At 34.6% G+C, this 14,402-nt stretch overlaps 1 protein-coding gene across 1 annotated transcript; it reads right to left on the reverse strand.

Annotated features, from left to right (window-relative positions):
* Window positions 1–149: 149 nt before the first annotated feature.
* LOC126857045 (G-protein coupled receptor Mth2-like) lies at window positions 150–8,264 on the reverse strand. Its single transcript, XM_050606122.1, is given in 8 exon segments — window positions 150–1,472; window positions 1,475–1,888; window positions 2,180–2,440; window positions 2,805–3,035; window positions 3,344–3,513; window positions 4,627–4,865; window positions 5,731–6,485; window positions 7,822–8,264. Coding segments are annotated over 7 exon segments (1,473 nt in total). The 5' UTR covers window positions 5,827–6,485; window positions 7,822–8,264; the 3' UTR covers window positions 150–1,410.
* Between the last annotated feature and the right edge of the window lie 6,138 nt (window positions 8,265–14,402).

Genomic DNA, 14,402 nt, shown 5'->3' on the forward strand with positions numbered 1-14,402 from the left:
TAAATCCATGCTACTTTATTTTTATAGCATCGGCACGGATTTTAAATAAATAAATATATGTGTATATATATATATATATATATATATATATATATATATATATATATTGTATGAGGTTTTAAAAAGGGGACGCAAATAAAGAATATTAGTATTTTCTATCCGTCTTGATTCATTTGTGTTATTCCGTGATTACGCGTACGATTTATTCAATAAATTAATACTTATTATGCAACAATAAATAATATGCAAGCTACATGGAAGGAAGCAATAACGCAGTAATCACATTCAATGCTGTATAAAATCCGCATTCCATCGAATTCGATGCGATACGTCGATGCAACAAACTAATAATTGCGTATAAACATTTTAACGTGCCGAGTTATTTAATCAATGAAATGTCCTGCATACGAGTTTAGACTTATTTGGCAGCTTATCGGGCGTACGTCAATGTATCATGTCGAATCTGATGCGGAATGCGATATAAGTACAAAAATATTAATGATATATTATACGTAAATATCTCTTTGCAGCATGAATTGTAAAACCATTCAATCAAGATCACATATAATACATATTGTATAGTAATATTACGTCTAATAATACATAGTTATTGTTCGTATACTATACATATATATATTTATCTTAATTAACATGTGATCAATTCTTATTTACGAAATTTATTTACAATTACGCGTACATTTGAGATCCTTATCGTTTTGTTAAGTAAGGTCATTTATCGTTCATGATTTTTCTTTTCCCACGGTTATATGTATAACTAGCACATAAGAGATATAGTGCATTAAGACATATATATCGTGGAAGAAGATAAATATATTATATAAGATATTATTCGCAAATTTCAGTTTTATATAATATGTTGCAGTACTCACGCACACAAACATACTGTTTACAATCATGTTGTATATGTTATATTGCATTTTACAAGAATCACAACATACATTATATATTTCTGATTATAGATATTGTATAATTAAAATGCAACTACGTATAGACTAGAGCTATTATACTTACCGAATGTACGCGATTCGATTAGGTATAAAAAATCTCCTTTTCACGAAAGTCTCGCACGTCAGGGATCTCGCGACATATTAGGTGGGTTTCGAGCGATTCATAAAATCGAAGGATCGCATCAATAAGGCGATATTTCACCATGTCTCTGCGAACGTCATCGATCGAGAAGGTCATTCCATTCCGTTACATATCGAAGTTAAAATAACTTCGATCTCGCTGCGAAGCCATATATACATTCGGGTCCCTCCTTCCACTCCGAGCCATTAACAGTTTATCGATCGCCTCAAGTTCACGGCCGACATTTGTACTTGGGTCGACGCGCATTAAATGCATCATACTTTTACGTCTAGATAAAAATGAATTTTTCTGTCTAAATTATCATTGAATGACAGTCTGCCTAGGTAAGGAATCGCCGTTTATCACAGGCAATAGTGCTAGATTCCGACATTCGGTTCCGTGATATGGATTCCCCGTAGCTTTTGTATTCGATGCCAGACGAAATTCCTGGTCGGCTTCCTCAGAATGAACAAGCCGAAGACGATGACGCCCTGAAGAGCGTTCACTAAATCGAAAGCCGACCAGTCCAGAGGGACAGCCAACCAAGAGACCAATTCTATCATCCAATTAAGACCCATCAGGAAGAAGAGCACCAGACAGACGACGAAAGTCCGTTTGATTTTGCGGAAGAGCCTCTGATCCTCCCGATCGGAATGCAGATTCCTCACCAAGCTTCTCGACGCGAGAAGCGTCTGCTGATAGCGACTGATGTTGATAGCCGTGATTATGAAGAGAGTCATATTCGACAGCAGAAGAAGACTGATCGGTACGTAAAAGTACGGCATGGCTTTTGAATCGACTGTAATAATTAATATAGCGATTATATAATTTTTCTTTTTCTCGGACATTGATTGAAGATTAGAAACTTGAGAGTTTTGATGATTCTTTACTACGATGATGGAAATTATTATATGAATATATTATCTCTTCATGGATGACAATTATGATCAAATCCATATGTTTACTTTACTTAAATGTTCAAATATTTAATTTATTGTAAATATATTTGCAAAAAGGTTTGCTAATGCATGACTGGATGACGCATGTTTGATGAGAAGGCTATGCACGCGAGATCTGTAAATGGACTCACCTAACCAGCAGCTGTCGCTACCGAAAGCAGGCTTGACGTAGGTCATGGGTATCGTGGGATTGAGATCCATTACCATCGAGACGAGAATGAGGATTGCCGACGAGCCCCAGGCCCATATCGAGTAATAGAAGAACAGCCTTTTGGATTGAATATTTTTGTACACACGGTGGTTTACATGGTATTGTACCAATGACCACGTTTCGATGCACATCACGTTCAGCCAGAAAAAGGAGGCCAGGAAGGAGAACTGGATGACGAACGCTGAAAACGATACCGGTCATACAGTCTCTTAATTAGCACGTCTGTCATTTTTAAAGAGCGAACTGTGACAGTATTGAATAATATTAGATATTGTCGAAATTATAATCTTTAAAAGCGTGATGGTCGGATAAGAAATACAATATTTAAAATTATAAGGAAATTTTGTAATTTTATACTTTACCTATTTCTCTCAAATAGATTCTTGTAATAAATTTAATTGAAAAGTTTGCGGCAGTAATCGCAAAAAATTCAGGTTTTCTTGTTACAGCCAAGGCTGATAAATAGTTATGATATAACATGCATTTTCATGTAGCAATGTCACATTTATACACGCTCCTCCACGTTAGATAATTAATTACCTTACCCATGCTAACGCAGACTTCAGATGAGAATCGCGAGCTCGAGAGTTGTGTAATGGCCAAAGCACTGAAGGCCACCGCCAAGCAACCACAATAGTGACAAAGGGCTTTCCCATGGACGTCCTTTAATTTTGGCGTTATCACGTACGCCGCGATGGTGAGGATAAAAAAAGGCACCGAGATCAAGAGCCCACAAGCGTAAATGATGACCCTTGCATCGGCGATCGGGACGGTATCTGCAATCACGTTATGTCATGTTTCATTAAGAGATGTCATAAAAAAGTCTTTGAAAAATGAAGCGAATGATTGATTAAGTTTTGAATATTTTTTAAGACTACATTGTTTTATAAAAATGATTCGCGAATGAATTATCTCTTCGGATTAAAATTCCAGAAGAGGCTTAAGAAAGAGATTGTCAACAACGATTAAATATCTTTGCATCAAATATTTATAAATATACGGATAACATGCAGAGATAGAGAAGAAGTTTTGATTTTCTTCTTCTATTAGGTATGCTCTTTTTCTATTTTGCTAGATTACGTACCTTCTAGGAAACAAACGAATACCATAAGTCCCCATTCGGGCACAATTTCCATGCAATAGTCCTTACCGGGCATGAGCATGACTGGCGCATAACTGATTTTAGGCGCGAAGATGGAACCATTTAATAGTAAATAATATTTATCATCGTCTTTATCCGGCTCTAGGATGTATCTGAAAAATGTGTTATATATATATATATATATATATATATACGTATATGCGGATATAGAGAGTAGACTTGAGAAAGATACACAAGAATTGAATATTCAAAAATAAATAAAGTTGTTATCGAGATATACTACGCGAGATATTTCCGAGAAACGGGAATATTTCCATAATCTATGACAAACGAGTTATGCACAAGGAAATAATTATCGTACAGGAACATTCGATTATCATGGAAATCGCAATAATAGTTTTGCGTTGGAGAAGAATGAAGTATCATTTTTCACGGGATATTGAATGTTGCTTCTCGATATCTCACATATTCTTTGTACTTGACAAAAATCCATAAGAGTTGTTAAATTAATCCGTGTTACATAAGGATATGATAGTATCTTGCCAATCGTGCGATAAATAATGGACACATTTCTGGCATAAACTGTCAATTATATATATATATATATATATATATATATATATATATATATATATATAATATATATGTATAATATTTAAAATATTATTATACATATAGTATCATATAATATTATAATATTATATAATATAATATATAGTATATTATATAATAAATAATAAACAAATGCTAAATTATAATGTTAAATTATATATATGTATAATTATATATATATATATATATATATATATATATATATATATATATATATATATATATATATATATAATTATAATATCGATATATTACTTTTATGAATTTACTTTCTTTGAAAAAAAAAAGAAAAAAAAAAAAATTTATCTTATGTAATTTCCGGCATATGTATACTTCGAGTTATCAGTCATAACCTGTCGCAATATGTGGAAATAATTCGCGAAATTATTCTTCATTATATTTACTAAATTTAACACACGATCGATAAATTGAAGTTCGGACTCTCGAAGTTAATCGTTCCACTATGACACGAATGAAAATGGAGTCTTATCGTAGGATGAGCCAACTGGCGTTACGACCTATTGATAAGGATATATCGATGGATACGATGTCTATATATTTTATATTACATAACGAGTGGTCTTAAAAAAAAAAGAAATAATTAACGCGACGCAAAAGAGTACTCAGTTAATTTATGAATCCACGATACGTACTTTCGTTCGCAAGGACTTCCAACGATAGCGGCGAATTTAGGATATTCATCCCCGGGCACTAACACGCCGGTGAGATTGTACTCGCTGAACAAGGGCGAGAAGTACTCCGTCGACGAGTCGTTCGAGGGGACGCACTTGGTAGGCCCGTCCGCACTTTTCACGAAAACTTCGTTTACGGGACAACACTTTCCCACCAACGGCAGCTCACTGTATTCCTTCGGTATTTGCGTCTCGTTTTGCTAAAAACGAAGTATATATTGAAAGTATATATATTTCGCCGAAGTCACCGATTTGCAAGTATTATTCAAGCGACGAATATTTTAACATTCGAAATTTCGAATATTCGGAAAGCGCAGCTTTACGCGTCATCGTGAATATGAATAAAGGAGACAGTGACGGAAACAAAGCGATAAATAAATGGTTGAAGGCGTACAAGTAAATTATTTATGAGTAAAAATTGGTTTGACAGACTTCAGGATTGAGATATTTTTCGGAATTGTACAAAAAAATGTCTAAGATTATTTTATAGCAGATCTCTTAAAACTGTCTTCGCATAAGTGTTGAATATTTGAAAGATATATATATATATATATATATATATATATATATATATATATATATAATAAAATTATTATTTAATATTATTAGAATATTTGAAAGATATATATCAAAATTATTATTTAATTTTGATATATATATATATATATATATATATATATATATATATCAAAATTAAATAATAATTTTGATATATATCTTTCAAATATTCTAATAAAATTAAATAATAATTTTATTTAATAATTAAATATTTCATTAAATTAAATATTTCATTAAATTAACTAGTTAGTTTGATTTGCGATGAAAATGCATTTTTTCATATTACATATTTAATTTCCCAGATTTTTCCGAGATCTCTTACAAAGTTTCACGGATCGGAAAAGATTACAAATTAAATGTCGGACTCTTATCTGGATAGTATCAAGAAATAAGTATCGACACAACGACTAGACTAAATTTAATTCTGCGAGAGGGAAATAGCAGGAAGCGCAGACACACAAATAAATGTATATAAGACCTAAATTTAATCTCATAAAAGTTGCTTACCAATGGAATAGTGTATATAGTGGGCCGTACATCACTCGTGTGCACGATTGGCGCCAACAGATACACGAAAAGGGCACAGATGCAAATGAGACTCATCCTGGATAATATTTATATTCTTGTCAAAGTCTATGAAAGTATGTATCTTCGAATCTTTACACAATTGAGATTTATATCGCGTCAACTTTCAAATATCGACCACCTTTTAAACATAATCCAACTTTGGATTTTTCATAGAACGAGGGTGTACAAACGAGAACGGCGATCTGACTTTGCTCTGGATATGTCGACGATACGAGATTAGATCGCGCGATGCGCGTCTCGATGACATTTGGCCGGGACGGTAGCTTCCGCTCGTCGTCTTTCGTCACTCGTTATCATATTAGAATCTCGCTTGCACATTTATCTCGTCACACCCTGCTTGCACTCGTCGATAAGTTTCCGTGTAATGCAAACTTACTAAACGCTTAATCGGTTTCGATTAAAGATCTGAATCCGGCTTTCGATCGGCCGGCTTCATGAATTAGCAAGGCGAACGTAACTTCGAGGCTCGTAAAATCGAGATTAGCGATGAATTAATCTCTCGATTCTCCAATCTCTCGAATCACTTATTACTTCTATCGTATTTTTTTCCGATAATCTTTTTTCCACAAGGATCTCTCCGCGCGAGTGCGCGCATATCCATCAATCACGCACTCGATGTCAGGACGCGCACTAAGTCATCTGGAAATCCTTTTGAAACTCGTAGCCCGAAAAACCTACGGTGTTAAGGATGGAGACGTTATCGAATACATCAAAACATCGATCGGATTTCTTCGCGAGACAATATCGCTCGCGAATTTTATCGCATCTACAGGGTGGGCCCAATGTTCCGGTCAGGCTTTGAGATTTTATAGAAAATTTAATTTTGAACAAAAAGTTTCCTATAAACATGATTCGAAAAATGTTTCTAAAAAGTTAGTTAGCCCAAAAACTTCTAAAATCACGGTTATTTTATACATTTTTACAGATGTTAGGGAAGCTGTGCGTTTTTTAATGAAAAATTATAAAGAATTAAATTATCTTTCAAATAAGATCAAAATAATTATAGCTCGTTCCATAGGTTTTGAGATAATTAGTTTCAAATGTTTTTTCAGCTATCAACAGCAGAGTTTTTTAAAAATATTCTACAATGCTATTTTAAAAAGAAGAATTATTTAATTTTTATGAAAGAAAAAGATTTTTATTGATTTCTTGAAAGAAATTTATTAAGGTTCATTTTCTTTTTATTTCATTTTCCCTTCTGCTGTTCCTTTCATCCTATGGTGATTGATTTTTTGAAACAATGCAGAAAAATAAAACTTTTTTTAATGGAATAACAAACAAGCAACATTAAAAATTAGCTAAGGCCATAACAGCATAAATAAAAAGTATTTTTAAAAAGTTCTACCTCGGTAGGTGAAAAAACACTTTTTTGTACATTTGAAACTAGTTTTCTCAAAACTTATGCAATGTATCAAAATCATTTTGATCTCATTTGAAAGATAATTTAATTCTCTTCAATTATTATTTAGAATTTTTTATTAAAAAACGCATCCTCTCCCTGATATTTATAAAAATATATAAAATAATTATGATTTCAGAGATTTTAGGACGCTAATTTTTTAATTAAATTAAATTTCCTACAAAATCTCAAATCTCTCTATGGCAGGAACGTTTAAGCCCACCATATATAAACGAAATACCGACTTTTAAAGGGACAATCTCGTCATTTGCATAGTTATTTCGGAGAAATCCGGATCTGGTCAAGGCAATCGAAATCTCATCGGCGCGACGATGTCACTTTCAAAAAATCGATGAGAAAAGTGTCAAGTGTCTTATCGATACAAATATGAGCCCGATGATGAATGAAGGTCATCGACCTGCGATTCCCGCTATCTCATTATCCGAGAAGCGAATAAAGAGCAAGCGGGCAGCGGACCTTATCGCATAGTCCTGCGGTATAATTGCCGGTTATTAACTCATCCTCCATTATTAATTCTCCTACTCCAAGAGCGGCTTTCAGAAAGTGACGTCGTCGTATCCGCATGTACCGAGTGAAGGCGATTAACTTACGAGAAACACTTTTTGGCACTGGATCTTCGTCGAGACGCTTGATTTACACGATAAATTATCCAACACCCAATTATCAATTATCAAGCATCCGTTCATACTTAATCGTCGACAAACTCCAACTTATCTCAGCGTTAAATCGTTTAAATCGATCCCGCCGAGATATATTTTTCACTGTACACTCTTATTGTCTCGAGAATTTTATCTTATTATATTATCAATAAAAATCTTCCACTCGCGAGAGATTTTTTTTTTTAGCCACTTTAATAGGTAATTCAGCAGCTAATCAAAGATCGACAACGTGCTCGGCGATTGACAGGATCCACGCGGCACGTGGGCTCACCGATCGAAGTCCGAGAACCGACTGGACGGCCACCGCGATCCGCTCGTGTCTTTATCGAATGAGAGAGCGATCTTTCGCGATGCACACACGCCGGCGAACGTGCCGATGACTGAGCTCGGCGGTATATATATATGTATGTATGTGTGTACACGTACGTGATATATACCGAAGGTATTTCGCATCCGCGCGCACGCGGCGTTATCAGTTGTCCGAGGCAAGATATTTCGCTTCGATCTCTGGCCGATTCGCTGTTAACTGATCGCGTAATCTGCCCCGTTCTCGGAAAGGCCGACCTTTAATGAAGACTCTCTGCCTAAAAATATTTTTGCCCGAATATAATTTTTTTTCGCTTCGCACAAGCTGTGAGCCGTCGCTAAATATCTCGCAAATTGCGCGCTAGCCGCGTACAAATTGAGTTAACTACTCTAATTGCGTTCTAAGTTCGTTGCACGCGTGAAATATCAATGTTTGCAGATGGTGTCACGCGTGATACACGTGAGTCATTCGCTGCGCATTCATTGAAAAATTATTTCAATGAAATATTACGAGGAATAGGCAAATATGATATGGGACGTCTCTCGTGTTATTATTTTATAAATTTTTTTTTTTTGAAACAGCGGAGATCGATTCGGGCCTTCTGTTCGGAAAATCTATGCTTATCGCTCAGACATCTGACGCAACGTACACATTTTTTTTAAAGATAACGCAAACACTCGAGCGTTATTACCGTACTATTGCATTACGTCGAGAGATTAAGGATAATGCAAATATACAATGAAAAGATTGTAGGAATTTTTTTTTTTTTAACGTACATTCAGCGAGAAAGATGACCGTTTCTCATTATCGCCAGGACGGAATTCCTTATACAAGCTTGTGCTATTTTTAATAATTTGCGATACGATAGAGGGAAATAATCGCAAGAATTATTGAATCAAATTCCCGTACAATCTCATGGGAAATGACGTCGACGAAATTCGCCGAAAGCCAGCGTACTTATCGCTAATACATGGCCACGTCATTTGCCACTGTTCGAGCCTCCAATGAATCTATTGATTACTTATTGATACGGATGATTCCGATTGGCAGAATCGCGCTCGATTCTCAGAAAAGTCTTCAATCGATCAGATCCGGTCTTGCTGCGGAACGTATATCTTCGTTTAAGCTTTACGTACGCACAGCGGGATGCAATTGACGGAGTGTAAATGAAGGCTGGATTGCGTTGACGTGGCAAAGTGTGTAAAATAGCAAGGTATAAAATTAAACTGAGACTCTATTTCGGTCGGTTTGTGATGCCAACGACAATAACTTGCATTCAATGCCCATTGCATTCAATGTGCTCGGGTTTTCTTTCGAAAAATCATTATTATTACAATATTATAAATGTCTTTTTACCTCTGAGATTAATCTCTTTTTAAGCCCGGAGTCATAAAAAAACGAATAACCGTTGTTAAATTAAACGAGAAAACATAGAGGAATTAGAATTAATTTCAAAAATTCGATGAATCTAGAAATTGTTGGCGTTACATAAAGAACGAATGTTCGTGAAAAAGAAATAAAGAATAAAACTAAAGTTCACGCGATCAGATTGTATTTAAATACAATCAATCGGATGCTATTAATAATGCGCTGCTTATTATGAGAATGTGACTTGCGTTATCGGAGCGTCGTCGTTTCGAGTCTGCGCTTCTAAAAAATTCTTTTAAAAAGCCAGCGAGATTATTTACGAGATCCAAATTCGAGCGGGTCGATTCATCGTTCAGAAGTGAACTCGATTTTCGCGTGGGTGACTTGGAGAGTTTACTTTAGCCGGCCCAAGTCCCTGGATTACGGTATCCAAAGATCAAATATAGAGTATGCCGTAACGCAAGATCGCACGTGAGCTTGCCGACAACTTAATAATCATATCGCAATCTCATTCTGTTTTGATCCCGATGAGTTCCGTCCTATAATCGAATATCGTCGTTAATGGTTGATATGATAAGGTCACGGGCCCGGGAGCCGGCTATAAATATAGAGTTTGACGTAAGATGCTGCAGATGTAGCCTCCTCCTCTTGCGTATGTATGTATTGAACAACAGAGTGAGGTACGTCTGGGCGCGAAATCAGAGATAAAAGAGCGAAAATTCGATGACGTCGCTACCTACGTCCAGCGTGTAGGCGTGCGACTAGGAAATCCGCGTCGTATGACGTCCAAGTCTTCCTACACACGAAGGAAATTTCGAATCAGCATTACATACGTAAAAGGAAAGACCAATGGGATTGATGGTACTCTAAATTAAAATTCCTACAATTCTATAAGTATAGTAAACAAGGTATTATGATAATATTCGATGTGCGTCGGATAATTCGAGGAATTAATGATTTTTCTGGAATTTTTAGAATAAAATCTCGTATTGAAGAGGAAATTAAATAAGAATATTAGCGGAAGAAAAAGCGTGATCAACGCTTCCTTAAAATTCTCAAGAGCCCTATAATCTTAGAGCAATTGTGATGCAAATATTCGTTTTGCGCTTCATAATCGCAGGAATCTATGATTTCTTTGAAATTTTTAGAATAAAATCTCGTTTTGAAGAAGAAATATAATAAGAATATTATTAAAAGAAAAAACATAATCAACCTCATCGCTTCCTCAAAATTTTCAAGAGCCCTATATCTTTATAGCAGCTTTTTAATGATAAAAATATCCTATTTGTGTCTGATAATCGCAGAAATCAATGATTTCTCTGAAATTTTTAAAAATAAAATAATAATATTAATAAAATATATAATTATATAATATAATTATATAAATTATTAATATATATATAATTAATATAATTACATAAATATAATATAATAAGTATAATATAAATATAAATATATAATATAATTAATAAAATAAGAATATTATTGAGAATATTAAGAGAATATGAAGAGAAAAAGCATGATCAATCTCATCGCTTCCTCAAAATCCTCTAGAGCCGTATATATTTACAGCAGTTTAATAATATAAATATCTGATTTTAAATATTCGATACTCCAATACTATCTCGATTGTTTTCGTTTCCTAAAATTTTATGTTTTTCGTAAAGAATAAAAAAGTACTTTGTGTCAAAATGAAAAATAAAATAATTATTATTATTAGAAAGATGTAAATGTTATGTAAAGACCACATTAATATTCACGCGGAGAGCTCAATGCCGGTGATCTGATATCAATATCATCAACTCGTATCGCGAACTTCACTGCTCTCTGTTAAAATAATTCGCATTCTTGAAGTTCGAAGGCAGTCGATAACGTAGCGTGTTTACGTGACGCGCACACTCTTTATTAATCCTTTCATTAAATTAATTAATCGCAAAAACTTGAATGGTAAATTTTAGTGAAACAACCGTAAAAGTTTTGCGATTCGAAAGAGAAACAATTTTCTGAATGTTTCGCGAAAAAAAAAAAATGTTCAACTGTCACTCAGTCGAAGGCGCTGCGAAACTCTCATGTTATAATATTGAACTTTCAATGAGAGGCTCGAGGTATAAACGCTTCAATATACGCTCAAAATTATCGTGAAACTTTGCCTAAAGGCGTGTCACTGGATGGTGAAAAAAATTATTGCTACGAAAAAAAATTCGTCGCTGTACGAGAGAGACTGGGCGATTGAAATCGGTGATTAGACTTTGGCCATGAAGAACTTTTTTGCTCCTCTCCATACATGCACCGGGTGAGAATTATTTAAGCAAACATTGGCAAGCTTTTTTATAGTGCATAAATTTGCTTTGCGCCGTTTACATTGTTATTATAGCTCTATCTTCCCTGCTTCGATTCGCAGATTCGTCTTCGTCGCGTCATCTACGTACGATTCTCGTTAATTGATATAACATATTCTTCGATACTATTTTAAGATTCGGAGAAAAATCTCTAATTCGAGCGGAGAAAATATAATGTCATAGGATACATTTGGCAAAAGTGCGTAAAATTGGGTAGAGAGATAGATCCTAGGACCAAGTCTTGTCATTTTTCCATCCGCTCATTCAGGGCAGGAGCAGACTTACTTAAAACAGATTACTTAAACACAGTGCGCAATTATTGATAATTTCAATCAAATAGGAAGATTATTCACGTGAAAATAATGGGAGTTTGCAGAGGCAAACAACTTGCAAAGATAAGAATTTGGAAAAATTTAAGCAGACTTTCGTTAAACAACGAAACTTATAATAAACAATTTGTCGTTGAACTGCTTTAAATTTCTTACGTACAACCTCTGTAGACTTTCCTATATTTTTTTTTCACGTCACTAGCCTTCCTATTTGATTAAAACTATTAATAATTACGCATTATGTTTAAGTAATCAATGTATACTCGAGATTTCTAGAAATGATTTGCATAAATACTGAAAAAAACACGTGAATGTTATGAAACAATCCTTTGCAAACATTTATTAGCACATTTCCTCCTATAAAAGAAGATAATAATTAATAAAAAAATATATGTTCTTATACCGATTTACATACACATACACACACAATCAATATTATTATCTATATCATTATAATTATGAATACTGATCATAAATAATAGTAATAAATCGAATATAAAAATATAAAATTAGTATAAAAAAAAGAAACGTGTTTTATTATTTATCTACACTATTACATAGAAGATAATTTAGAACTCTCTTCTCTTGGCAACGCTCGAGGCTGGACCTTCTCGGTTTTATTTTCGAATAATCATTGACGATATAATCTTCGACGATGGCGCGCGCGATCGCAAGGTTTCAAGAACCGGATTCAAGGCGATGCAGGTTTTTTTCGAGCAAAGGGCCGAAACGCGCGCGCTCGAGCCGACGTCACAAACGAAATTGTCACGAGTCTCGCGTGCATCCACGGTCAGTGACGTCGGTTTCCTTGCTTGCAACACGCATCGTGCACGCATTGACGTGGTCCACGCGACCTTGACAAACGTATTTCGCCTCGTGTTTGCCTTTAAGGTTGCAAGTAAATACGAGCGAGCGCTGAGTTTATCGCGTTTTTTTTTTTTTTCGGAATTCAATAAGCCTTGAGAAATGTTACACGCATTTCGAGTTAGAAATTATAATACAATGAAATATGTAAGAGAAACTAGTCGATTTGAATAGTGGAGGTCAGTCGGAGTCATGTAGAGAAGTGCAGTTCTTTTACATTACGTGTAAAGGAAATTATTAACTGCTAATTGAATCGATTTGAAAACAACGTATACATCCACTCAATTTTCAGCCAAAGGAAAAATAACTTTTAAAGAAAAGTACTAATTTGATGTTTTGCAAAAAATTTATATAGTAATTGATGTTTTAAATATATTTTTAAATATAAAATCATGATTTATGTACAAAACAAGAATACATTTTATTAAAAATGATCACAGACATGTTGTTTTTTTCATCGTTAAGCATGTATGAGTCTAATATTTTAATATTATCTATTCTTTTTTAACATTTGTTGACCTTTTTCAATAAATACAAGATAAGGAGATATGAGGTTTTTAAAGGACATAATATTTTTAAACTATTTTTAATATTAAAGTAAACTTTTTAATATTAAAAGTACAGAGACCTGTGTGATTTTTAAGGCAAATACGTCAGCAAACCCAAAGAATAAAATCAAACCTATTTATTAAAATCTATTTAAAAATGAATCGCTTGTGTTGTTTTAAAATGTCACAAGACTCAATTATTATTGTATCTTTTTCACGCAATTTTCTTTTTATTCCTCGAAAAATTTAATAATCTTTACAATCAGTAAACAATCATTAAATAATCCAGATATCTCAACTAACAACTTTCTCCTACGCGCTTCATCGCGTGAGATTGCCCTTTCGCGCAAAATAATAGAATTAATTCCCAGTTCGTCGATCGCAGAAGCGCGGGAACGGAAATATGGCTTAATAAAGCCTCTCCACGGACCGCCATGATGTTTTCCCCTCTCCTCGACCTTCCCTCATCGCCCTTTTTAATAAAAATATTTTTCCCCTCCCGTCGCGATTCTTCCCCTCCTGCGAGAGCCCGGCCTCCATCCCTCTCGCTCGCTCGCATACTAACTTGATGTTGGGGTGAACGCGATTTGGGGGGTCCCCCTCTCACGGAGGCACTTAGCGTGAAGGTATTTGTCTATCGAAAACTATACCCTTGCACTCCCCTCGCACGTTCTTTACGAGATTTCCCTTTACGAGAATCGCGCTGTTTTTCGCTGGAGTGTTCGATAGTTAGTGGCACGTGTGCACGATTTGTGGA

This window comes from Cataglyphis hispanica, chromosome 20, assembly GCF_021464435.1.
Source record: "Cataglyphis hispanica isolate Lineage 1 chromosome 20, ULB_Chis1_1.0, whole genome shotgun sequence".
Taxonomy (NCBI): Eukaryota; Metazoa; Arthropoda; class Insecta; order Hymenoptera; family Formicidae; genus Cataglyphis; species Cataglyphis hispanica.